Raw genomic sequence first — 27,804 nt, 5'->3', positions numbered from 1 at the left:
TTTAAATAATAGAGCTAGTTCTGCCACTTTGATGTCACCTTTTTTTTGTAATTTGGGTTTCATCCTCGATTTTTTTCAGGGCAGGTGGAGCCCTCTGTCTGCCCAGGTGTTGACACTGTGGTGGAGAGAATGCACCAGATCTGGGACCAAGTGGTGGATAAGTTATCTCTCTCCCAGGAAAGGGCCCAGCGGTTTTCCAACCGACATAGGACCATTGGTCCCCAGTTTAAGGTTGGTGATATGGTGTGGTTATCATCAAAAAATATTGCTATGAAGGTGGCTTCTCCTAAGTTTAAGCCTAGATTTATTGGACCTTACAAGATTTTGGAGATTATTAATCCGGTCTCTTTTCGTTTGGCTCTTCCTGTCACATTTAAAATCCATAATGTGTTCCATAAATCTTTGTTGAAGAGGTTTGTTGAACCTGTTGTTCCGGGGGTTGCACCTCCAGACCCTGTATTGGTTGAAGGTAACATGGAATATGAGGTAGAGAAAGTACTGGATTCCCGTCTGGCTAGACGGAGACTCCAGTATTTGGTTAAGTGGAAGGGTTATGGTCAGGAGGATAATTCCTGGGTCTCTGCCTCTGATATTCATGAAAAGATTGGTGCGTGCCTTTCATCGGACTCACCCTGATCGCCCTGGTGGCGTGGTTGAGGGTTCGGTGACCCCTCCTCAAGGGGGAGGTACTGTTGTGAGTTCATTTTCCCCTTCACTACTGAGGCCCGAGGAACTCCCTCTTCTGGTGAAGAAAGGTAGTGAGCCTGATTGTCAAACACCTGGGGCTGATGATGATGACTGGCTGAGTGGAGTTAATGACTGGATATAAGGCTGCCGACGCCCTTCTGGCCTGCGGGTGATTTCTCTGTGGGCTTCTAGGAAACCAGTCTGATTCCTGCTCATCTAAAGCTAAGATTTCTGCTTTGCCTTTTTGCATTAGTGTTTTGTTTTCCTTGCTTTTCTGGATTCTGCCATTCCCTGCTGGGGTGAGCTGAATCTCCTTTTGCCTGTTGCTCTGTCTTCAGAATATTCCTGAGTACTGACATAGCCTTTTTTGAAGCCTAGCGTCTTCAGGGCCTTTTTTACTGTCAGTTTGTTGGCTTTTATTTTCATAGGGTTTTTCACTGATTGTAGACAGCAGCCTTCCTTTCCTTTCCTATCTAAGCTAGCTTTGGCACCATCTTTGCTCAGTCTATCTTTCTGTCTGTGTTTTGTTCTTTCTTCTTGCTTCACCGTCATTATATGTGGGGGGCTGCCTTTTGCTTTGGGGTCTGCTCTGGGGCAGTTTAGATTTCCCTTTCTGTCTTTAGGCTATGTAGTCCTCCGGCTGTGATCGAGGGGCCTAGGGCATCGTAGGAGCCCCCCACGGCTACTGCTAGTTGTGTTGATAGGTTCAGGGGTCTGCAATCCGATAGCTGCCAACTTCTCTGGTTTTCTGGACTTAGCTAGCATTTCTATTTTTGCCTCCTACGGTGACTCAATCATAACAATCGCCCTAAAGAGGGTCTCCTGAAGAGAGAGAAAATGTCCGTGTAGTTTCTGCATCTGATAAAACACTGGAGCTCTTTTCTCTGGAACATTCAGTCCTCTGACAGTCAATGAGAACGTTTTCAGTTGTGCCATATTATATGGAAAAAAGGGAGAGGGGGAAAGGAAAAAGGAGAGAAAGATGAAGAGCCAGGAGGGAGTGCAGATGGTAGATAGTAACGTCTACCTCTCAGAGTGTAAGACGTATAGATTATGGAGATATCCGACACCAGGAAACAAGCCGACCCCAATGTAAGACGTAGCGGGTGGTGGTCTTCACAGGCGCACGTCACACTGTCAGTCCTTAGGTTCCTATGAAGGGAAACCATGGAATACAGGGGATACGGAAAGGATTCAGACCCCGGAACATTTTTCCCTCTTTGTTTTATTGCAGCCATTTGGTAAATTCAGTAAAGTCCATTTTTCTCTCATTAATGTCCCCTCTGCACCTCATCTTGTCTGAGAAAGCAGAAATGTAGAGATGTCTGCGTGGTCTGATGGAAGATGCTCCACCCCGGGACATTGCAGGAGGCGACCCTCACTCACGCTCCACCTCATCTTCTAACCCTGCTCCCTTTAATAACTACAACCTGTGGAGATGGGAGACGGGTTTTCCTTGATGCCCCAGGAGGTTCCGGTAAAACATTCTTCATTAATCTGCTGCTCGCAGAAATTCTCTCCATCACTAACATTGCTCCGGCCGCTGCATCGTCTGGGGTTGTGGCCGCTCTCTAAGATGGAGGCCGCACGGCTCATTCAGCACCAGGATCACCCCTGAATCCAGCGCTCTTGGAATCTCCCGCCTGTAATATCACTAAGATCTTTCCCAGATCTGGAAGGATCCAATCACTTAATGGGGGGAATTGTTCTACTGTTTGCAGCGTTCCCTGTTCTTAAAGGAGCAACTACAGCAGAAAAGCTGAATACAGCTCAGCAGAGTCCTGCACACACTGAGGCCCTGATCATGTGACCCCTGACTCCTCCCCTCCTGTGACCTCATCACAGGTCCTGTGCGCACAGAGCAGCCATATATGTGGAGTGCGGCCCTGCGGGTGGAGGTAGGTGCTGAAGATTACTGGGTGCGGGGGGACATTAACTCCTTCAGCACTGAGACTCTTTTGGGGTCTCTGTGTGGTGTGAACAGTGACGTAACAGCAGAGGTGTAGCTAGGGTTTTGTTTCGGGGGGTGAAGCTTCTGAGTGGCCCCTAACCAGGTGACCTTGATCACAGCTGGGTAACGCACCGTAATAGTGGATGTAGGAGAACCTCTAAGATGACCGCGCTGTTACTGAACATAATCTCTATGTAAAGACCGATATTGATGTTACCGCCATATGGTCAGTGGTAGATACCAGTCCTATGGAGCATATAAGAGGTCACAGCACAGTTACCGATAATGACTTACCGCTGACGTTCTTTCTGATGGAGTCGTTCACTTTTCCCGTTTCATCCATTTGGCCCAGACCGATATGATAACTTCTTCCAGCCAGGACTCGTCTGCAGAGAATACAGCACAGACACATTTCACTTCTCATATTCCAGCCCCGTCACCATCTATTCCCAACCTGCACAACCTCCTCATCCTGCTGATAACCCAATACTGAGCCGCTGCTGCCGTATGTGTCCCTATTACTGCACCTGATACCCCAATACTGAGCCGCTGCTGCCGTATGTGTCCCTATTACTGTACCTGCTGTGTGACCTCTAAATTCTAAAGCAACCCTCTAGAATATAGTAATGCTGGGTGCAAGTGCCCTAGAAATCAGTGCCCATGTTTTGCCCCCTAGAAAGTAATAGTGCCCTCTGTGTGCCCCATTGACAGTCACAGTAACCTGAGTTCCCCTATAACAGTAAGTGCTCACTTTACATTTTATAATGTCCCGAGTGTTTCCCCGTACAGCTCCACTATACACAGTATATTGCTCCCTCACTGTATATTTGCTGACCTCTTAGTATCCCCAAACTGTTTGATAGCTCCAACAATGTAATCTCCACTCTATATGATGGCCCCCTAGATAGCCTCCATAAAGAATAATGGACCAGACAATCCTCAATATAGTAAAATGCTTTCCCCATAGGCCTCCATATAGTATAATGCACTCCCCAGTATAAGGCAGACTCTACAGTATAATGTACCCCATAGGCAGACTCTATAGCATAATGCAGCCCCTATAGACAGACACTATAGTGTACTGCAGCCCTTAATAAAATGCACCCCTAATAGGCAGACACTATAGCAGAATCCAGCCCCTAATATAATGCATCCGCCATAGGCAGCCTCTATAGTATAATGCAGCCCGTAAAGGGAACCTGTCACCTGTTTTGTCCTATATAAGGTATGGCCATCACCTTTCAGATCTGATATACAGCATTCTATTATGCTGTATATTGGCCCCCAACCCGACCTGTGAGAGAAGAAAAAGACCTTTTATTTTACTCACTTGCTGGGCGATCCGGTCCCAGGGATGTCACAGGTCAAAGAGCCCCGGCAACTGCCCACTGCAGTACTTTCCTCTACCCTCAACAGGGCAGAAAAGTACACCTGCACAGGAGCACAATACTGGGGAACATGTGTGGATGACGCAGTCATGCATCATCCATGGAAAATGGGAGGCGCTGGACCAAGAAGAGCGACACCCCTTGGACGGGGTATAATACCGTATATACTTGTGTATAAGCCAACCGTGTAAAAGCCGACCCACCTAATTTTGCCACAAAAAACTGGGAAAACTTATTGACTTGTGTATAAGCCTAGGGTGGAAAATGCAGCAGCTACTGGTAAATTTCAAAAATAAAACTAGATACCAATAAAAGTAAAATTAATTGAGACATCAGTAGGTTAAATGTTTTTGAATATCCATATTGAATCAGGAGCCCCATATAATGCTCCATACAGTTCATGATGGGCCCCATAAGATGTTACATACAAAATACACCCCATATAATGCTGCACAAAGGTTAATAATGCCCCCTAAGATGTTCCCTAGAATAATATGCCACATATGCTGCTCCATAAAGGTTATGGCCCCATAAGATGCTCCATAGATTATGCCCCCATAAGATGCTCCATAGATTATGCCCCCATAAGATGCTCCATAGATTATGCCTCCATAAGATGCTCCATAGATTATTCCTCTATAAGATGCTCCATAGATTATGCCCCATATGATGCTCTATAGATTATGCCCTCATATGCTGCTCCATAGTCTATGCCCCCATATACTGCTCCATAGAATATTCCCCATATGCTGCCCCATAGAATATGCCCCCATATGCTGCTCCATAGATTATACCCCCTTCTGCTGCTCCATAGATAATGCCCTCATATGCTGCCCCATAGAATATGCCCCCATATGCTGTTCCATAGAATATGCCCCCATATGCTGCCCCATAGACTATCCCCCCATATGCTACTCCATAGACTATGCCCCATATACTGCTCCATAGTTTATGCCCCCATAAGATGCTCCATATATTATGCCCCCATATTCTGCTGCAAAAAAAAAATGCCATACTCACCTCTCCTGCTCAGGACCTGGCACCTGAGATATTCATCTGTCCGGGGTCCATCGCTGCTCACTCACCGCTGTCTGCCGCTTCTTGTGTCAGTGACTGTTCAGCCAGCAGAGGGCACAACGCGCGCTAACCACGTCACTGCGCCCCCTGCTGCCTAAATGTCACTGACACAAGATGCAGCAGACAGCGGTGAGTGAGCAGTGATGGACCCCGGACAGGTGAATATCGCTATACTTACCCCCTCCTGGCGTTGTCTCTGCAGCCCCGCTTCTCCATGTTCTCCCTTCCTGTCTTCAGCGGTCACGTGGTACCACTCATTACACTCATGAATATATGCATATTCATGAGTTTAATGAGCAGTACCACGTGACCGCTGAAGACAGAAAGGGAGACCGTGGAGAAGTGGGAGGCTGCACAGACCGCACCAGGAGGGGGTAAGTATGATCTCTGACACCCCAGCTCCCCTTCCCCGCCGACCCCCAGGTATATGAACTGTGTATAAGCCGAGAGGGGGACTTTCAGCCCAAAAAATTATAGAATGCTGTATATCAGTCCTGAAAAGTGATGGCTGCATCTCTTATCGGCCAAACCTGGTGACAGGTTCCCGTTAATATGCAACCCCATAGACAGACTCTATAGTATATTGCAGCCCCTAATATAATGCACCCCTAAAGGGGAGTGTAACAACACTGCCGGCATCACTGCTTGGCCTCCCATCCCCCACACACCAACTTAATCACTGCTCCAGGCCATACTGTGAGTTCTGTCTGCTGCCGACTCCATGCTGTGTGCCTCTTGCTTCCTGCCTGCTGTCTGCATGCTTCCTGGCTGTATGCATAGGGGGGCGGTGCCAGAACTCTCTGGTTCTTATGGAATCAGAGTGCACCTGCCTAATGTGTTCCTGGCCAATTACCAAGAGGCCTCTAGTATGTAGGGCAGCTCCACCTGATGGTAGCTGCTTGAGCAACGCCTTTACTCAGTTAGTATCTTGCTGCTGAGTTGCCAGGTCCTGTTCTGTGTTTCGCCTTCTTTGGAGGCTTGTTTCCTAGTCCTGTATCTGTGCCTGTCTGCTCTGCCCTCCAGGAGGCAGAATATCCTGGTCTGTGTCCCAGTTCCTAGCCTTGCCTTGTATCCGTCCGCCCTCCAGGAGGCAGAATATTCTGGTCCCTGTGCTATTGTTCCTTGCCTTGTCTCATACTTGTCCTCTCTGTCCTCCAGGTCTTTGATCCTGTACCTTGTATTGTACCGTTAACTTGTCTGTACTCAGTCCTACCTTTTGTCTGTCAGTCTCCTTGTCTGTGGCTCCTTTCCCTGCTCTGTCTATCCTTGTGTCCTCTCCGTCTGCCAGTGCTCTGCACTCTTGCGACTTTTTTTTTTTTTTATTCCAGGATATTTGTTTTGTGTTTTGCTTTTGGTTTTCTCTGTGTAAAGGTCATGTGTTCATATGCAATTACATTTTGCATGCACATTAATTTACTTTTTCGGCTCAGACCCAGTTTCTCATTTGTTTCATTGTGCATTCTGTGCATATAAGGGTGTGACCGCCCTGTTTCTGAGTTGGAAAATCCATCCTGTCTGGCCTATACTATTACTGGTGGTTCAGTCCCTCGGTCCTTGTTCACATTTACGTCACTTGACAAGTGGAAAGGTTTTAAATACAAGAGTTAGGACTGTCCCACAAGGGTTGCCGTGACGTGGCGGGATGGCTTCTACATTATTTTGATCAAAATTATGTTAACTAAATACCCTTATTATTACTACCTTCATGCAATTTTTGCAATATATTTTCTTACTTTTTTTTTTTTATTCCAGGATATTTGTTTTGTGTTTTGCTTTTGGTTTTCTCTGTGTAAAGGTCATGTGTTCATATGCAATTACATTTTGCATGCACATTAATTTACTTTTTCTGCTCAGACCCAGTTTCTCACTCTTGCGGCTTTGCCTGCTCTGCACTCTTGTGACTCTGCCTGTGCTCCGCAGTCTAGCGGCTCTGCCTGCGCTCCGCACTCTTGTGGCTCTGCCTGTGCTCTGCACTCCTCCGGCTCTGCTTGTGCTTCGTACCCTTGTGGCTCTGCTAGTGCTCCTCACTCCTGCAGTTCTGCTTCGTTCTGCTTTGTTCTGCTTCTGATGCTGCTCAACCTCTTGCTACCAACTGCAGCTTCTTTTCACATCCTTGCGTTTTTCTCCAGTGTGAACAGCTCCAAACCAGTTCCTGCATACACCACTCCTTCCTGCCAGTACCTGCACCTCCTGTGTGAACAGGTTGCTACCTATTCCATACACCACTCCTTCCTGCCAGTGTCTCAGCCGTGCCTGCCAGCCAGTGTCTCAGCCGTGCCTGCCTACCAGTGTCTCAGCTGTGCCCGCCTGCCAGAGTACCAGCTGTGCCTGCCGTGATCACCTGCCTGTCTGCTAGTCGCACCTGTCCTAGTGTCCTGTTCCCCAGTGGGATCAGCAGCCACAGCCAGACACCACCCTGGAGTGGCACCTGGCAGCTACCTACTGCACAAGCCTGACCTCACCATCAGAGGCTCCAGTGAAGGCCAAGGTAGCTGTCCTAGTCATGCCCCTTCCATGTTAGAGTGGTTTGTGGAACAGTGGGGCCACAACCCCCTTGCTCGTGCCAATCTGCCAAGGTACGAGCGTGACAGGCAGCCTCTATAGCATATTTCATCCCCTAATATAATGCACCCCCATAGGCAGCCTCTATAGTATAATTCAGCCCCTCAAATAATGCACCCCCATAAGTAGACTCTATAGTATAATGCAGCCCTTAATATAATGCAACCCCATAGGCTGCCTCTTTAGTATAATGCAGCCCTTAATATAATGCACCCCATAGGCAGCCTCTATAGCATAATTCAGCCCCTAATATAATGCACCTGCAAAGGCAGCCTCTATAGTGTAATGCAGCTCTTAATATAATGCACACCCATAGGCAGCTTCTATAGTATAATGCACCCCCATAGGTAGACTCTATAGCTTAATGCATTCCTATATATAATGCACCCCCATGGGTAGACTCTATAGTATTATGCAGCCCTTAATATAATGCACCCCCAAAGGCAGCCTCTATAGCATAATGCAGCCTTTAATATAACACACCCCCATTGGCAGCCTCTATAGTATAATGCAGCCCTTAATATAATGCACCCCCATAGGCAGTCGCTATAGTATAATGCAGCCCCTAATATAATGCACCCCCATAGGTAGACTCTATAGTATAATGCAGCCCTTAATATAATGCACCCCCATAGGCAATCTCTATAGCATAATTCAGCCTCCTAAAAAAACAAATCCAATGCTCACCTTTCTTCCTGGTTCCTCCACTGCTCTGAGTGCCCGCACATCTCCGGACAGTGGGTGCCAGGTAATGACGTCATCGCGACCCCCTGTCAGTGTTCGCATCGGTGATGTCAGACGCTGAGAGGGGGATGATGGGAGAGGGTGCTTAATGCTCCTTCTCTCATCAATGTGGTCAACTGTATCGGCTTCTAGCCAATACAGCTGAACTTGAGATGATGGGTGGGGAGGCCCACTGCTGCCAACGCGCCCCTGCCTGCTCAAGGGCCCCATAGCAGCCAGGCAGCAGAGCTGGGAGATCAATTCTCCCTGCCCTGCTGCAGAATGTAACTACGGGCGCGCTGTGCATGCCGATACAGTTACAGTACCATAGCTCCTGGTGGGCCCCCTCAGAGTGTGGGGCATCTGCCCCCTCTGCTCCTTACAGTAGCTACGCTACTTCATAACAGCTGTGGACAGAATGCGGCTTAGCTGGTTCGCAAGTCCACATTAGATCCATTTAGACAACTGGAGGACAGAAGCCCCAAGAAGTTCCCACAATAATGTAGATGCTAGTGATGAGTGAGCCGCTCTCCACTACTCGATCAGGCATCGGGAGCTCGGACAAGCTTGTTACTCGATTATCGCAGGTGATGGAGCGCCATGCTCGAGTTCCCAGCCAATAAACATGCTGGGATTGCCCGCCATATACGGTAAGGCTGTAGTCATGTTGGCTACTGACATTACTGTGACTGTCTGGCCGCATCACGTTATCGGGTTTATAGAAGACCCAGTGACGCGATGCTCGGCACACCGTCCTCAGGAAGCAGCTCAGGGAGAGTTGTTATAGGAGGGAGCGCTTAGATTATTGTTCGCCCCCTAAATATTATAAAGTTGTATCCTTTAGTGTCTTTCATGTGGCCCTAGGGTGTATTTAACCCCGAAGCCTGTTTTCACCTTCCTGACCAGGCCAATTTTTTCATTTGTGAGCACTGTCACTTTATGAGGTCATAACTCTGGACGCTTCAATAGATCCTAGTGATTCTGAGATTGTTTTCTTCATGACATGTTGTACTTCATGATAGTCTTAAAATTTCTTCAATATGACTTTTATTTGTGAAGAAATTGGAAATGTGTCAAAAAGTTTGAAAACTTTGAATTATTGAGCCTTTAAATCAGAGATATATCACACAAAATAGTTAATAAATAACATTTCCCACATGTCTTCTTTACATCAGCTTAATTTTGGAAACATATTTTTTTTTTGTAAGGAAGTTAAGGTAAGTTCACACTGGGCGTTTTTTTTATTGCTTTTTTTATGCTAATTTTCGACTGCTTTTTACATTACCAGCAAAACCTATGAAATTTCAGAAATCTCATGCACACACATTGTTTTTTTTGTGCCATCAGGATTTTGGGCTTTGCTGTGTTTTTTGGACATAGAAAATGTCACTTGCAGCATTTTTCACCCATTGACCTGAATGGGTGTTGAAAAAACGCTGCAAAAACGCAGGTATCATTATTTGCAGCATTTTTCCTGCAGAAAAGTCATGGACATTAGCATGGGCAAAGAGACACAAAAAACGTACCAAAAACGCACCAAATCTGCACCAAAAAATGCACCAAAAATGCACCTAAACCTGCGTTTTTGCCGCAGCTGCCAAGAACATCAAGTTTTGCTGCAGAAAAAAAGCAGCAAAAACGCCCAGTGTGAACTTACCCTAAGGGTTAAAAGTTGACCGGCGATTTCTAATTTTTACAACAAATTTACAAAACAATTTTTTAAGGACCACCTCACACTTGAAGTAACTTTGAGGGGCCTATCTGACAGAAAATACCCAAAAGTGACACCATTCTAAAACCTGCTCCCCTCAAGGTGCTCAAAACCACATTCAAGAAATTTATTAACCCTTCAGGTGCTTCACAGGAGCCGAAGAAACGTGGAAGGCAAAAATGAACATTTAACTTTTTAGTCACAAAAATGAACTTTTAGCACCATTTTTTTTTATTTTCACAAGGGAAACAGGGGAAAATGGACCACAAAAGTTGTGCAATTCCTCGTGAGTATGATGATGCTCCATATGTGGGGGAAAACCACTGTTTGGATGCATGGCAGGGCTCAGAAAGGAAGGAACATGGTTTGACTTTTAGAGCACAAAATTGGATGGGATTGAGAGCGGACGCCATGTCGCATTTGAAAAGTCCCTGATGTGCCTAAACAAAAATCCCCCATAATTGACCCCATTTTGGAAACTAGACCCCTCAAGGAACTTATCTAGATGTGCGGCGAGCACTTTCAACCCCAAGTCCGTCACAGAACTTTATAACGTAGACCCATAAAAATAAAAAAAATCACATTTTGTTCCACATAAATGATCTTTTAGCTCTGATTTTTTTTTTAATTTTCACAAGGGTAATAGGAGAAAATAGACCACAAAAGTTGTGCAATTTCTCCTGAGTATGCCAACACCCCTATGTGGAGTAAAACCATTGTTTGGGCGCAAGGCTGGGCTAGGAAGGGAAGGTGTGATGTTTTGGAATTCAGACTTTGATGGAATGGTCTGCGGGTGTCATGTCGCACTTGAAGAGCCCCTGATGTGCCTAAACAGTGGCAATACTCCATAAGGGACCCCATTTTGCAAACTACACCCCACAAGTAATTTTTTATCTAGAGGCATAGTTTTATAGTAGTGATTATAATGATTTTAGTTTTACTAGTGTATGAATTTATAATGTGCTGTTATGTGTAAGATGTGTATGTGTGGAGTACATCAGATTATAAAAGTGTGTTGTGTCAACAGGGTAAAAACTAATTTTATTAATTTGTGGACATGTGGTATGATTTGTAGCAATCCCTGTCATGGTTTGCCTGGGATGCTTAGATCTGAAGTTGCTGGGGTTAATCTTGGGAACCTCCCTTTGGTTTCAGCAAGGTTTTTTATAGCCTCTTTGTGGATCTAGGTGTACTCGGTTATAATTTTGCCCTCGGCTCAGTACATCGAACTGCGTGTGTCAGTGCCTTTGTGCATGAGTCCTCTTCTGTATGTTTGATTTTGACCTGGTTTGTTCCCCGTTGTAATTTTGCCTACTGATTCTGTACCTCATCTGCTTCTCTGGTTTCTGACTTCGGATGTGTCCTAGGGCTTTTCTTCTTGTCTTCTGATTCGGTACTTCCTCATCTGACCAGGCTTCCCTGACCCCGACTTGCTTTGACTATACTTCCCTTGTGGCCATCCCTCTCAGTTTTCCCATAATTACCGTTACCCACCTCGGGTGTTTGCTGTGCGCTCCACTGTCTCCTCTGGCAGTGTTGCGCTAGGCCCCGCCACCTTCCCTCGTGACCTGTGGTCACATGATCACAGGTCCTGTTCCTGCATTCTACTCACTCTCCCGGCTTCTCTGCCTGTCAACAGGGTAAAAACTAATTTTATTAATTTGTGGACATTTGGTATGCTTTGAAGCAATCCTGTCATGGTTTGCCTGGGATGCTTAGGTCTGAAGCTGCTGGGGTTAATCTTGGGAGCATCCCTTTGGTTTCAATGAGGTTTTTTATAGCCTCTTTGTGGATCTAGGTGTCGTCTGTTATAATTTTGCCCTCGGCTGAGTACGTCGAACCCCATGTGTCAGTGCCTTTGTGCATGAGTCCTCTTCTGTATGTTTGATTTTAACCTGGTTTGTTCCCCGTTGTGATTTTGCCTACTGATTCTGTACGTCTGTATGTATCACAAAGGTTATGTCACTGTCAGGTGACCCAATAACCAAGAGTGTCACTTATTTCAAAAAATGAATATTTTATTAAACATTAATAGACATACAACCATAAAACCATTGCCTCAAACCAACACATATAGGAAGTAGAAACAGCGAAAGGATACAATTCCAATTATACAATGTGTCAAAATTTAAAGAAAATGACTACAGTATCCTAAATAATATAATATGCCCAACAGTATGCTTAGTATCTTTAATTAGATACAACAGGGCTAAATGGCTATAGACAATTACATGCAAAAACCTGCATAGATGTGAATGAAATTTACTGCCTTAATTTAAATAGAATCTTGCACATAATTCACACCATTGAATGACTATTCACCAATCAGCTATTGCTGCTGCTACACCGCCATAGCCTTACACATGTATGGATTCTAATCACCCACAATATGCAATATATGCAGCCATTGCTGCTACAGCGCTACCACAGCCTCTCATGTATACAGGTTAAAATGACCAAAAACATGAAAATAAATGTAATGAATAAATCGCCAAATACATATTACCTAAGCCGTGTGCACAGTGAAGTTAGGCATGAGATTAGACGCTGCTTCCCCGCACCCCAATGCGCGTTTCGCCCGTGCTTCTTCCTGCCCCTGTATATACTTCACATCAGTCATCTCATCAGACCAGGGAGATGGCGGCTCCCCCAGCCCTTGTATATATATCATCATCAGTGCAGGCAGATGGCGGCCCCCCCAGCCCCTGTATATACATCACATCAGTGCAGGCAGAAGGCAGCCCCCCAGTCCTGCCCTGTATATACATCCACATCAGTGCAGGCAGATTGCGGCCCCCCAGTCTTGCCCTGTATATACATCCACATCAGTGCAGGCAGACGGTGCCCCCCCAGTCCTGCCCTGTATATACATCCACCGTCCACATCAGTGCAGGCAGATGGTGCCCCACCCAGCCCTGCCCTGTATATACATCCACATCAGTGCACTGCAGGCAGATGGTGGCCCCCCCAGCCTCTTTATAACTCACCACCGGCCAAGGCCCACACCGCTTGGAATGAGATGTTGAACTTACTGGACCTGAACTTCAGCCTGAGCCTGGCGCGCGGGGGGTAGGAGTCCAGACGCACAGCAGCTCCTCTGGATAGATTCCTGGGTCGGTGAACACCGATGATAGGTCAATGAATCAGTGTGGCAGTAGTGTTGCGCTGCCTGCAGGCAGCCAGTGACGGAAGAGCAGAGCAGAGGCGCGCTCTCTCCGCCCTCAAAGAACGTCCGACGACGTGCAGCATCACGTCGCGGCGCGTTCTTAAACCCTAGAGTGCCGCCTCAAAAACCTTTGGAACCGCTGCCGCCGTGCCTGCAAATTTAAAGGGCCAGCGGCAGGAAAAAAGAGGCCGGTGGCCGCCGCATTAGCTGGCAAGCGGCCAGAGGAGCGGCCAGCCAGCGGCCCACAACTGCCTAATAAATAGCGGCCCAGTGGGAAAATGCCCGGTTGGGCAAGTTACCAATCTGGGCCTGAGTTGGAGGAGAAAGAAGCTGAAGATGTCATGGGCATGTTCCTCCAGGAGCTAACACAGTTTCTAACTGGGTTGAAGTTGGAAGATGGAGAGGTGGCGCCAATTACCAAGAACGAGATTCTCCTTCCTCAGACAGAACTACAGGAATTGAAAGAACAATTCAAAGCCTTAACAAAAGCCCTGCAGAAATCTACCCAACCCTCTGAATGTGTGACAGACTCTGACAGAACCTTTAACCTGCTTCGGTTTGATAAATCAGGAAAACAGTACTCTTCAACAACACAAATCGCCATAAGGAAAGCGTTCAAAATCTTGGGACAGATTGGAGAGTGTAAGCAGAAAGAGATACTGTCTTATATGAATTTGTTGCACCAGATCGATGCAGGATTATTATTATTATTATTTATTTATATAGCACCATGAATTCCATGGTGCTGTACATGAGAAGGGGTTAGAAAGTTATAGATCATTTACAGTAAGCAAATTTACGATTACAGACTGGTACAGAGGCAAGAGTGCCCTGTCCTTGTGGACTTACATTATATGGGATAATGGGGAAGAGACAGAAGGTCAGGGGTGCAGCAGCTCTGGTGGTGGTGATGCGGCAGCTCGGGTGGTGGTGAGGCGGCAGAATGGTTATTGCAGGCTGTAAGCTTTCCTGAAGAGATGGGTTTTCAGGTTCCATCTGAAGGATCCGAGGGTGGTGGATAATCGGTCGTGTTGAGGCGTGGAATTCCAGAGGATGAGGGATATTCGGGAGAAATCTTGGAGGCGATTATGTGAGTAACAAATAAGTGTGGAGGAGAGTAGGAGGTCTTGGGAGGATTGAAGATTACGTGAGGGAAGATATTGGGAGATTAGTTCAGAAATATAGGGAGGGGATAGGTTGTGGATGGCTTTGTAGGTCAGTGTTAGTAGTTTGAACTGGATTCGTTGGGGAATTGGGAGCCAGTGGAGGGATTTGCAGAGGAGGAATAGCAAGGAGAGAGGTGAATTAGTCTAGCAGCAGAGTTGAGAACAGACTGGAGTGGTGCAAGAGAGTTAGTGGGGGAAGCCACAGAGGAAGGTGTTGCAGTAATCATAGCAGGAGATGATGAAGGCATATACAGGAGTTTTAGTAGATTGAGGGCTGAGGAAGGGACGGATTCTGGAAATATTTTTGAGTTCTAGGCGACAGGAGGTGGCAAGAGTTTGGACTTGCGGTTTTAAGGACAGGGGAGAGTTGAGAGTTACTCCGAGGCAGTGGATTTCAGGTGCGGGAGAGAGTGTGATGCCACTTAACAAAATAGGTAGGGTAGGGGAGATACGCGAGATGGAGAAAAGATGATGAGTTTGGTTTTGTCTACCTTGAGTTTTAGGAAGTGAAAGGTGAGGAAGGAGGATATGGCTGATGGATACTCCGGGATTATGGGCAGCAGAGAGGGGACATCTGGGCCAGAGAGGCCATGAGTGTCATCCGCATACAGGTGGTACTGGAAGCCGTGGGAATTTGAGTTGTCCTAGTCCAAGGGTATAGATGGAAAAAAATAGGGGCCCCAGGACAGAGCCTTGACTGACTCCAACAGAGAGAGGGCGGGATGAGAAGGTAATGTGGTAGTGGTAAACCCTAAATATGCGGTTGGAAAGGTATGAGGCAATCCAGGACACGGAAAGGTCTTTGATGCCAAGTGAAGAAATAATCTGTAGCAGTAGGCAGTGGTCGACTGTGTCGAAGGCAGAGGACAGGTCGAGAAGGAGGAGGATGGAGAACTGTCTGTTAGCTTTGGCTGTAAATCATTAGTAATTTTGGTCAGGCCAGTTTCGGTGGAGTGGTGGGGGCGGAAGCCAAATTGGAGGTTGTCAAGGAGAGAGTTAGATGAGAGTATGGAGGAAAGTTGAGCACGGACATGCTGTTCAAGGAGTTTGGAAGCAAACGGAAGCAGTGATATGGGGTGATAGCTGAGCAGAGCAGTTGGGTGAAGGTTAGTTTTTTTGAGGATGGGTGTGATGGTGGCATGTTTGAAGGCAGAGGGGAAGGTACCAGGAGATTGCGATAGGTTGAAGAGATGGTTAGGGCTAGAATGAGCGTGTTAGTGAGGTTGTGGAGCAGGTGGGATGGGTTCAAGTGCACAGGTGGTGAGATGTGATTTGGAAAGGAGGTGACTTAACCTCCCTCTCTAACATCACTGAAGGAGAGCTATTAGGGAAGGGCAGAGGTCTGGTATATGGAGTGGTTGGGGTGGTGGAACAATAAAGGTTTGCCTTGTTTGGTCAATCTTATTTTTGAAGTAGGTGGGCAGTGGTGGGAAGTTGGAGGTGGCAGAGGTGGGCAGAGGAGAGAGTTGAATGTGCTGAACAGTTGTTTTGGGTTGTAGGATAATGAAGATACAAAGTTTGTTAAATAGGTCTGTTTAGCAGAGGTGAAGGCTAATTTGAAGGCAAGTGTAGCTTGTTTGAAAGCAGTGAAGTCATCTGGCAGGTGTGTTTTCTTCCAATGCCGCTCCGCGACCCTGGATGCTTCTCCAAGTTTTTTGGTTAGATTGTTGTGCCAGGGTTGCCTTTTAGTTTGTCTCACTTTGCCATGCATGAGACGGGGGACTGAGTCTATAGCTGATGTGAGGGTGGCGTTATAGAAAGCAGTGGCGCTGTCCGTGTCGTGGAGTGAAGATATAGAGGACAGAGGTAGAAGAGAGTGAGAGTCTGTGAATGTCTAGGTGTGCGAGGTTTCTGTGAGGATGTGCTAGTGGCTGGACATGGGGGGCGGATGAGGAGGACAAGGATGAGAAGGTGAGTAGATGGTGGTCAGATAGGGGAAGGGAGAGGTTGTGAGATTAGATAGGGAACAGAGGCGGGTGAAGATGAGGTCTAGTGTATATCCGTCTATATGGGTGGCTGTGGAGGACCACTGAGTAAGTCCAAAGTATGAGGTAAGGGACAGGAGTTTGGAGGCTGCTGGCTGGTGGGTGTCAGTAGGGATATTAAAGTCACCCATGATGAGGGTGGGGATGTCAGCCGAGAGAAAGTGAAGAAGCCAAGTGGAGAATTGGTCAATGAAGGCAGTGGCTGAGTCTGGTGATCGGTATATGAGAGCCATTTGGAGATTACAGGGAGAGTAGATACGGGCAGAGTGAACCTCCAAAGAAGGGAGGGTGGGGATTGGATAGGGTTGAAGCAACAGTTTTTTGAAAGAAGAAAAACCACTCCTCCGCCATGTCTGCTGCCAGAGCAAGGAGTGTGGGTAAATTGGAGGCCACCGTATCTCAGTGCAGCAGTGGAGGCCGTGTCAGGGGCCATCAGACAGGACTCAGTGAGGTCCAGGAAGGAAAGGTTGCGGGAAGTAAACTGATCGTGGATCACATGGAGCTTTTTGCAGATGGAGCTGACGAAGCTGGCATTCGAAAGTGCTCCAGAGAGAGGAAGCAGGGGGCTGGGATTATTGGAAGGCTACCAGCCAGATAAGATCATTGAGGGGGTGGTGAAAGCGATCAACCCAGGACTAAACCTCCTCAGTATGCTAGAGATGAAAAGTCAATTTACCCTACCACAGTTGAAGATTGATTTTAAAAATGTACTATAAAGAAGAGAGTACTTCAGAATTGTTCCACCGACTCATTAACATCTCTCAGAACAATAATCAATCACCGTAAAGTTTCTTGTTCAGAGCGATTGAACTTAAGGATAGACTGTTGTTTGCATCCAGAGATGTAAGGGCGGAGGAGATGCTGGGCTAGTCCAGAAGAAGTTCTTGAGATCGTTGGGAATGGGCTTAATCAGCAAATATATTAAGTTACAGCTGAAACACTACCTAGAAGATCCTATTTGAAGAAATGAATGAGGCAGCTAGTTTGGAGTCAGAGAGTGAACAGAAGTTAAAGAAGGGCTCTGCTCTTAAAGCCACCAAAATGAGTCAGCTGAAGTTGGAGACCCCCGGTTGCAGTCCAAAGATCATGATGAAGAGCCTTCAGTACCATGGCTGAGAGAGAACCTTAAACCACCAACAAAAGGAAGGACAGCCAGAGCCGAATGGGAAGAAGTAATAGGAGAGCTGATGGAGGGAAAAAGTTGATTTGTTCCAGGCCAGGATCTGTAGCTCTCAGACCCAAGAGTGTTTTCGAAAACAGAAGATAACCGGCTTGTGAGGCATGCCGTTCATCAAATCAGAGTGCAGTATGTGTCCACTGTTTAAAGGGAAGGTACTGTGATTTTAATTTTTGTATTAATAATTATTGATTATATAATCAATTATTTTTAATACAAATTAAATGAACTACTTTAACGGTTTTTATTTATTGACTTTTACTTTTGCCACTGGAGGCTGTCTTTTTCATCAGTCGGGGCATGTGTCTGGGCACGACACTTGCACACTCCACTTTATGGCAGCCATGGGCATAAGAGACTGCAGTCGGAATCTGACCGCATCTCTTACATTGAGGCCGCTTCTCCTGCTTCTTAGCTGTGACCTGGACATGCCCCTGGGCTGATCAGGTCACAGCTGTGGGAGGAGATAGCTGCCAATTTATTGTAGCCCGCAGCATATGCTGTGGGCTGTATTTTCCCCTCTCATCGCACATAGTACTAAGTGTGTGCGATGACAGGAGCTGCCAGGGAGAAGCTGCCAGGAAACAAGGGTCCAGGGTGAGTATCTGCAGCTGAAAGGGTGATTGTAGCCTGTAATTAGTATTCTGGTACAAACTGCGATCACAGCTCACTGCCGACCTCTTCAGTGCACAGCAGGAAGATAGTCACACTGCTCTGCCCTGAACAGGATGCAGCACTTCCTGGAAATGGAGAGAAGGTAAGTCTAAAGGCCCCATTACACGCTTCAATGTCCCAGCTATCCCACCAACGATCCGAAATGGATGGAATCGCTGGGACAAAGTTAGTTGATCGCTGGTGAGCTGTCACATAGTCAGACTCACCAGCCATCAGGACCAGCGAGCAAGCTGGCATCCAAGGTAAACATCGGGTAGCTAAGAGCCGCGTGGCTCTTAGATACCCGCTGTTTACCCTGGAAACCAGCATGCACACTGGTTTACAGGGTAAACAGCGGGTATCTAAGAGCCGCGTGGCTCTTAGATACCCGCCGCTCATGTTGGATACGAGCTCCCAGCGTCGCTTATCATTGCTCTCCCTGGCCAGCGGGAGACCAACAATCAAAAAATGGCCCAGAACGATCCTGCACGATCAGCGATACTCGGCGGGGGGACCGGTCGCTGATGCGTGCCACGCACAGCGATGTCGCTGGCGAGATCGCTGTGGTGTCACAAAATCAGTGATCTCGCTAGCGATCTCGCTGTGTGTGATGGGGCCTTAAGCTTTTTTTTTCTGCATGTATGGCTGTACGTATTGTAAGATAGTGCTTACTGTGTGTGTTGGGGAACACTCGCTTGGCAGCGGATTAATGTAGACAGGTATGGATTTTCACACAAACAGTCCATACGGTTTATTTAAAACGTCATAACCCGCACCGTAAGCCATGTTGCACATCACCGGCTTACACATAGTCCATTATTTCATCACGTATGGCTTTACAATGCATTCACTTGTCACACCAGACTCTCTCCAGTCACCGGGTGACCACACAGTTCAGTAACTGACCTTTGTCAGTGCTCCACAGGCTTATTTCTCATCAGTCCAAGGTCCTCAACAAGACGGCATCTTCCTCAATGCAGGGCCGTCCCAGGCTCTGCACACACACATGGCCTCTCCAGGCGCCATTCAGGACGTTCGTCCAACACCCACGCCACCAGGTCCAAGGTCTCACTGTGTGCTCTTCAGGAAGTCCATCTCCACCTGGGACCTTCCAACTCGGACATTCCAAGAACTAGCACTCTGAACCATTCAGGTCCATACACTCTGACCATGTGACCCTCTTGGATCTGCTCACCCATGCCAAGGCGGGTGGATCCATTCAGGACGTAGAGGTTGGCCACCAGCTCACCGAGGACCAATGGTCCCAGCTAGCGAATACTCTGCGCCCCTTCCGGAAGCTGTTCAGCAGCTTTCCTGGAAGGACCGAGTTGGCTGTCCATCACATGGACACTGATGATCACCCCCCGATCCGATGGTCAGCATATCGGTCTCTCTCGAGCTGCAGCAGCAGATGCGCCAAGAGATTGATGAGATACTGAATCTGGGGGGATCCAAGCATCCAACAGCGCGTGGGTGTCGCCCATAGTCCTTGTCCCCAAAAAGGACAAAACAACCCGGTTCTGCGTGGACTACCAGGGGCTGAATGCTGTCACGGTCACCGATGCATTCCCTGTGCCACGCATTGATGACATGCTTGATCTTTTGGCCGGGGCTTAGTACCTGATCATCATGGATCTGAGCTGGGGATATTGGCAGATCCCTCTGACCCACGAGGCCCGGGAGTGCTCTGCCTTTATCACCCTGTTTGGACTGTATGAGTCCACCATGATGCCATTCAGCATAGAAAAGAATCATAGAATCGTAGAGTTGGAAGGGATCTCCTGGGCCATCTAGTCCAACCCCCTGCTCAAAGCAGGATTTGCTAAATCATCCCAGACAGATGTCTGTCCAGCCTCTCTTTGAAGACTTCTATTGAAGGAGAACTTGCCACCTCTCGTGGCAGCCTGTTCCACTCATTTAGATATTTGTAGACAGCTATTAAGTCTCCTCTCAGTCTTCTCTTTTGCAAGCTAAACATTCCAAAATCCTGCAACCTTTCCTCATAAGACAGGGTTTGCAGACCGGTCACCATTCTGGTCGCTGTTTTCTGAACTTGCTCCAGTTTGTTGATGTCTTTTTTAAAATGTGGCGCCCAAAACTGAAAACAGTATTCCAGATGAGGTCTGACCAAAGAGGAGTAGAGGGCAATAATGACTTCACGTGATCTAGACTGTATGCTTCTGTTAATACATCCTAGAATTGCATTTGCCTTTTTTGCTGCTGCATCCCACTGTTGACTCATATTCAGTCTGTGATCTATTAGTATAACCAAGTCTTTTTCACATGAGCTGTTGCTTAGCCCTATTCCTCCCATTCTGTATATGCTTTTTTCATTTTTATTGCCCAGATGTAGTACTTTGCATTTTTCCCTGTTAAAATCCATTCTGTTAGTTGCTGCCCACTGCTCCAATTTATTTATATAGTTTTGAATCCTCTCTTCTCTAGTATTAGCTATCCCTCCTAGCTTTGTGTCATCAGCAAATTTAATCAGTTTACCCTCAATTCCTTCATCTAAATCGTTGATAAAGATATTGAACAATACAGGGCCTAGGACAGAGCCCTGTGGTACCCCACTTGAGACATTCTTCCAACTGGATGTGCAGCCATTTACAACCACTCTTTGGGTCCTATCACAAAGCCAGTTATGAATCCACCTAACAGTTGCCTTGTCCATTCCATACTTAGTAATTTTTTCAATAAGGATTGTGTGAGATACTTTGTCAAATGCTTTGCTGAAGTCAAGATATACTATATCTACAGCATTACCATGATCCACCCAATCAGTGATTCTGTCATAGAAGGAAATTAAGTTAGTCTGAAATGATTTATTAGTTACAAACCAATGCTGACTCTGTTTAATCACTTCATTCTTATCCAGGTACTTACATACATGTTTAATAATTTGTTCAAAGATCTTTCCTGGTATAGAAGTCAGATTCACCGGCCTATAGCTGCCTGGGTCCACCTTCTTCCCCTTTTTGAAGATAGGAACAACATTTGCTCTTCTCCAGTCTTCTGGGACTTCTCCTGTTCTCCAAGAATTTTCAAAGATTATGGAGAGGGGCTCAAAAATTTCTTCTGCTATCTCCTTCAGTACTCCGGGGTGTAATTCATCTGGACCTGGAGACTTGAATTCATTTAGTTTAGCTAAGTGTTTCCTCACTATCTTTCTGTCTATAGATATCCTGGATTCTTCTATTCCCTTAATAGGACAGTGAAGAACAGTTGATGTAACATTTCCTTTCTGAGAGAAAACAGATGCAAAATAGGAATTTAAAAGTTCAGCCTTCTCAACATCCTGTCTTACCATTTCATCATTTTTATCCTGTAAAAATCCTATAGCATCTTTGACTTTTCTTTTACTTTTGACATATCCCGAAAATCCTTTATTATTGTTTTTGACATCTCTTGCAAGCCTCAATTCATTATCAGCTTTAGATAATCTGATTTGTGCCCTGCAGGCTCTGCAGACAGCATTATATTCTTCTTTAGATATGCCTCCCTCTTTCCATTTTATAAACATTTCTTTCTTCCTTTTCAGCATGTGCTTAAGTTCTGTGTTCATCCATCCTGGTTTCCTTAAATGCTTCCTATTCTTCCCTCTTTTCGGAATTGTTAACAATTGTGCTTTGAGAATTTCATTTTTCAAGATTTCCCATCCTTCCTGGACATTTTTGTCCTTAAGGATTTCCAGCCATTGGATCCCTCCAATTCTCTTTCTGAATCCCTTAAAATCATCTGCCTTTCTGAAATCTAACCTTGACGTCTGAGTCTTCACAGGTCTTCCTCCTCTAGTTATCCAAAATTCTAAAATAGCATAGTCGCTACCTCCTAGGGTCCCAGCCACTTTTACCTCCTCAACCATTTCTTCCCTGTTTATGAGGATTAGATCCAAGGTAGCAGATCCCCTTGTTTTCTCCCCTACCTTTTGGAAGATAAAGTTGACCTGATAGTTTTGCCTGAGAGAGATGCCCAACAAATGTCTGGATAGTTGAAATCTCCCATGACAACTATGTCATATTTTTTGGAGAGCTTGGCCATTTGATGCATAAAGAGTTCATCCATATCTTCAGCTTGGACAGGCGGTCTGTAGTAAATGCCTACAATGGTGTCCTTTCCATTGTTCTGTCCTTGTCTTCTTACCCAAACAGTTTCCACAGAACTCCCAGTCTCTGAAGCTTCAATCTCTGTGCAGATATACGCGTTTCTAACATACAATGCGACACCTACGCCTTGTTTATCAAGTCTGTTTCTTGCAAATAAGTTGTTTCCTTCTAGCCTTGTATTCCAATGACATCATATTTCTTTTCCTGTATTAGTAGTTCCAATTCTCCTTGTTTGTTGCCCATGCTTTGTGCATTAGTACAGAAACATTTTAGTTTATGATTGGTTTCTCTTTCTCCAATATTTCTATTATTTAGAGTCTTTTGTCTTTGTTCTTTCTTTCCACTTCTAATAGTAGAGTTCTCAATAGCATTTGTCAGGTGTATGCCTTTTTCTGGCCTTTTGCTTCCCTTCCCATGTTGTTCTAGTTTAAAGATCTCCTGATGAGTGTAGCAAGGCGACTTCCAAATACTTGTTTTCCAGTCTTTGTAAGGTGCACTCCATCTCTAGCAAGTAGTCCATCGTATATGTAATTCACTCCGTGATCCAGAAATCCAAATCTTTGCTGACGGCACCATCGACGTAGCCATTTGTTTACCTGCAGAATCTTATTCCATCTCCTTATTCCGTGGCCATCCACTGGGAGGATGGAAGAGAAGACCACCTGCGCTCCCAGTTCTTTCATTTTCTTACCTAAGTTTTCAAAGTCACTGCAGATGGTTTCCAGGTCGTTTCTTGCAGTGTCATTTGTCCCCACATGTAGTAGCAGGAATGGGTAGTCATCTGTAGGTCTGAAGAGTCCTAATATCCTGTCTGACACATCTTTAATTTTTGCACCTGGAAGACAGCACATTTCTCTTGAAGTTATATCCGGTCTGCAGATAGCGGCCTCTGTTCCTCTCAACAGGGAATCCCCCATGACCACCACTCTCCGTTTCTTCTTCACAACATTTTTCTTTCTCCATCCAGGAGGTCTCTGAGGGCGTACAAGGTTGCTGTCTGTGGGCAGAGTCTTATCCTGATTTATTTCTTCATTGTTCTTCGTGAGAGCCTAGTACTGGTTCCTTAGCAATATGGGTGCTGACTGCCTCCCGATCCACCTGCTTCTCTGGGTCACATGTTTCCATTCCTCTGTTTCTTCAGGTGCACTTCGAATTTCTTCTCTTTCTGTAACATGAAGAGATAATTCTGCTCTGTCCAAGAACTCTTCACCTTCCTTAATGATCTTCAACGTAGCTAACCTCTCTTCGAGATTTTGCAACTTTTCCTCCAACAGGGACACAAGCTTGCATTTGTGGCATGTGAAGTTTGGCTTTTCCACTGGTAAGTCTGTGAACATGTAGCAAGAAATGCAGCTCACCAAATGGCTCCTGGCCTCTTCCATATTGTCAAAGAGATTTCAATGTGATGAAAAATGAGCCAAAATTTGCGCGCCTTTCGGCGCGCGGCTTGCCGATTTCCTCTTTTCAGCTGCAACAGCCAAAATCCAGTGATCATTGAGCTCGCGGAGACTCTTCACTTATCCCAGAAGGCATTGGGAATATGCAAATAATCTCAGGACTCTTCCCCTGGTTTACCGATTTCCTCTTTTCAGCTGCAGCGGCCCAAATCCAGTGATCGTTGAGCTCGCGGAGTCTCTTCACTTATCCCAGAAGGCACTGGGAATATGCAAATTAGTGATGGGTAGTTCGTGAGTGAGTAGTTCAAAATTAATCTTCAGAGTGAACTAGTTCATCTAGTTCACCATCCTGAAAGAGATTAGTTCATTATGAACTAAACTGCAAGTGGGAGGAGACAGAGTGATCCCTCCTCCAGCTCCAGGAAGCTCCCTGCTCTGTCTCACACTTGCTCTTTATAGCTCCTGATGCTGAAAAAGAAGGTAGTAAAACACTACACCACACATCAAATACAAATAAGTACTGGGAGGCTTGAATATTTAAAAAAGGAAATTACTAACTTGAATAAATAACTTTTGAATTTTTTTCTCCAGACTGAGTACTCCTTTAACAAGAGTTTGTTATATAAGGATCAGATGTTTTAACTATTTCTGATCATTTTAACAAAACTATAACTCATCCTAGGAGCCACAGCTTCTGTGTAACGAACTAGAACTGATCAATCTCTTCTCAGCAGAATCCAAAGAAATACTAAACTAATCTTTCGAACTAATCTTTTCAGTGAACTAGTTCATGGTGAACTAATCACCAAAATGAACTAGATTTCCCATCACTAATGCAAATGATCTCAGGACTCTTCCCCTGGTTTACCGATTTTCTCTTTTCAGCTGCAACGGCCAAAATCCAGTGATCGTTGAGCTCGCGGAGACTCTTCACTTATCCCAGAAGGCACTGGGAATATGCAAATGATCTCCTCAAGACTCTTTCCCTGGTTTACCGATTTCCTTTTTTCAGCTGGAACGGCCAAAATCCAGTGATCGTTGAGCTCGCGGAGACTCTTCACTTATCCCAGAAGGCACTGGGAATATGTAAATGATCTCAGGAATCAGGGCGACTGGTAAACGCGACACGGAGGATGCCCCAGAAGCAAATCCAAATCCCACCATCCCTAGAATGACGCATGAGGTTAAACAGCTGTTTCAGCCCTATCCCCAAGTGTGTTCCCATCTACAACAGCTGCAAGAGAGATAGGGGCATCAGTTACTTAATGCCCTGTGCGGAGGTCTAACATCGTACTACTTGGAGGAGGATTCCTGGGTCAGTAAAGATAGCCTCATCAGCATAATCGGTGAAAGGTGCTATATATAGTGCCAGCTAGATGGACTCCCGTTAACTGCACTGTGGGAAACAGGATCCCAAACGAGCCTTTTAAATGAAGAACGGAGAAGGCGCCACCTGCCACATATCTGCCTTCGGTTGCTAAAGGAACTCTTAGGACCAGTGGAACTCCAGAGCAAAGCCATCAACAAGACCAACATTCCTTTCATAGGCTTGGTGGAAGTGACTTTCCAACTCAGGGCCACGAAGAACAGCATCATCGAGCTTTTATTACCTTTTCTTGTGACCAGTGATCAGAACATGGCGAAAGATCCTATCCTGGGTTATAATGTAATCAGTGAGGTCATCACGAAACAAAAGTCAGGGACACTGATCATGGATGCAATTGCCACATCATTTGCCATACCCAATGCCGTGGTGGAAACGTGATTCATAGAGTAAAGAAAGCACAGAATACAATGGACCTGAAAGAAGTCATGGTACGCCTGTGCCCAACCATCATCCCTGCAAACCAAATGGTGGGAGTGAGATGTGGAGTCTGGGTGGGATAGGGAAGAAAAGTCCAGAAGAGACCAAAAAGACTCCACTGAACTTCCAGAAGGCCTAGATCAAGGTAAGACTGTGCTTACAATTCCTGCAGGTGACTTTGCCCGTGTCAGTGCTGGGTGATTACCACAAAACATGAAATTAGACTGGATCCGAAGACTGTGTTAGGTCACATTGAAACCATCCAAGTGGTATATCCAGCCTGTGTGAGACCCGCCCAGTGGTCTACCATGAATTCTGCCCCCCATCCAAGGAACCGGACTTGCCCAGGGGAGGAAATTACACGACCCACCTCAAGATCCTTGAGTCCCCAAGTACCCCTGGAACAATTGTGTGCTGAAGATCAAGCGGTAGCATAACAGATGCTGAGAGAAGAGTGTCATGCTTAAAGATGACTCTGATATAGGCTGTATTCCATTATTGCAGTTGAAATTCAATTTGAAAGAAACGACCCCAGTAACCAAAAGTTACAAGTTGGTGCTGAAACCATTACACCGTGAAGTGAAAGAGTATTTACAAGATCTAATCAACAGAGGTTGGGTCCAAAAATCGAAGTCTCTTACTCCTCTAATATTGTCTGCATTAGGAAGAAGGACGGTATGTTGAGACTTTGCTGTGATTACCGGGAACTAAACCGAAAGTTAGTACCTGATACACACATGCTACCAAAGATCCAAGATATGCTGGATAACCTATTAGGAAGTACCTGGTTCTCTGTCCTCGATCAGGGTAAGGCATAGCACCAGCGATTTGTCAAGGCGTCCAGTAGACCTTTGACAGCATTCATCACACCATGGGGACTATATGAGTGGATCCACATACTGTTTGGGCTCAGTCCAGCTCCAGCAGAATTCCAGAGGAGCATGGAAACTGTCATTATCCATGCTGGATCATGTCAGATAAAAACACAAGTAACTTTTTTTTCTTTGAGCTGTTTGCTCAGGGTTGGTTTTGCCCCCCGGTGGCCATTAAGGGTTATTACACAGTGGTGTCTTTTTCCTAGTTTTGCCCCCGGTGGCCATTAGGGTCATTGCACTTTTGTAGTTTGTTTAGTTTGCCCCGGTGGTGGTTAGTGTCATTGCACATGATAATTAAGCAGGTGTGATTCCTCTGGCTTAACTATAAAGGTGTGTCATGTGCTCTCACTGATTTTTAGTGATACTATTCATTTCCATCCATCCTTGGTGGAGGAAGGAGCTAGTGAGAGAGTTCCTTGCAGCTCCGACAAGGCCTGGTGAAGTTGCAGCGAATCTGGAGGAAAGCTGCATTCTGGTAGTGGACTCTGTTGCTGGGAGCAAGAGCAACAGAGCAGAGCTAAGTGGTGTTCCCTGTATTGTCACTTTCCCTTATGTGTGTTTCAGTGCAGTGGTGGGATTAGTTTCTGCACCGTCCATTACACTAGTAAGGGATTGGTGCAGGGCGAGCTAGGGTTCTTAGGTTCCTGAGCAGCGCCCGGTGCGGAACCGGCATAGGGATCGTTAGGAGTGCAGAGACTCTGACTCAGGGGAGTACAGGAGGTCTCCAAGTCCCTGCTCCCTATCGCAAGGCCCACCATTGTTATTGTTTCCCTGGTGTTTACCCTTATAATTTAAATTCGCCCTGCTGGAGGCGGTGTATCCGGTTTAACGTGTATTTCTGAAATTCGCCTGCTGGAGGCGGTATATCCGACTGCACGTCTTATTATTTAAATTCGCCCTGCTGGAGGCGGTGTATCCAGGGTCGCGTGTGTTATAAATTCACCCTGCTGGAGGCGGTGAGTCCAGTCACACGTCGATCGTGACAGAAACATGTTTAGAAGGATTGAGGGATGAAATCTGCCATCCGTACTTGGATGACAATGTGGTACACAGCAAAACCTTTCGTAAGCATGTAGAACATGTGAGGACCGTACTTCAGCACGTTCAAAAGGCAAGTCCAATTTCTAGGGAGAATTGTGTCCTGAGAAGGATATACCATGAACACAGCAGCAATCACTCCGAAACTGGCCTTAAAAGACAAGCGGCCCTCTACTGTCGGGGAGGTGAGGCAGATCATAGGATTCCTCTCCTACTATCATACTTATATCTGGAACATCTTCAGGATTGCTGCGCCACTATATCTCCTCTTGGGGGGACAACAGAGTCAACAAGACCCATGGAGAAAAAGACAAACACGGGCAAGACCGGACTTAAG

The 27,804-nt window shown here is 46.1% G+C and overlaps 1 protein-coding gene across 3 annotated transcripts in view; it reads left to right on the top strand.

The window, feature by feature from the left end:
* Positions 1-2,533: 2,533 nt before the first annotated feature.
* LOC141094155 (uncharacterized) overlaps positions 2,534-27,804 on the top strand; it is a 75,712-nt gene continuing 50,441 nt past the window's right edge. For 2 of the 3 annotated variants that reach the window (XM_073579909.1, XM_073579908.1), the window contains exon 1: positions 2,549-2,585. In XM_073579909.1, coding sequence (XP_073436010.1) covers positions 2,559-2,585 — 27 coding nt within the window. In that variant the 5' untranslated portion in view covers positions 2,549-2,558. Of the gene's footprint in view, positions 2,586-27,804 lie in introns of all 3 variants that reach the window. The other variant, XM_073579910.1, reaches the window with a different exon arrangement.

This window comes from Dendrobates tinctorius, unplaced genomic scaffold (assembly GCF_039654945.1).
Source record: "Dendrobates tinctorius isolate UK_male_01 unplaced genomic scaffold, ASM3965494v1 ptg000063l, whole genome shotgun sequence".
NCBI lineage: Eukaryota > Metazoa > Chordata > Amphibia > Anura > Dendrobatidae > Dendrobates > Dendrobates tinctorius.
The sequence above is the reverse complement of the archived record's forward strand: the minus strand, read 5'-3'. Positions and strand labels throughout refer to the sequence as shown.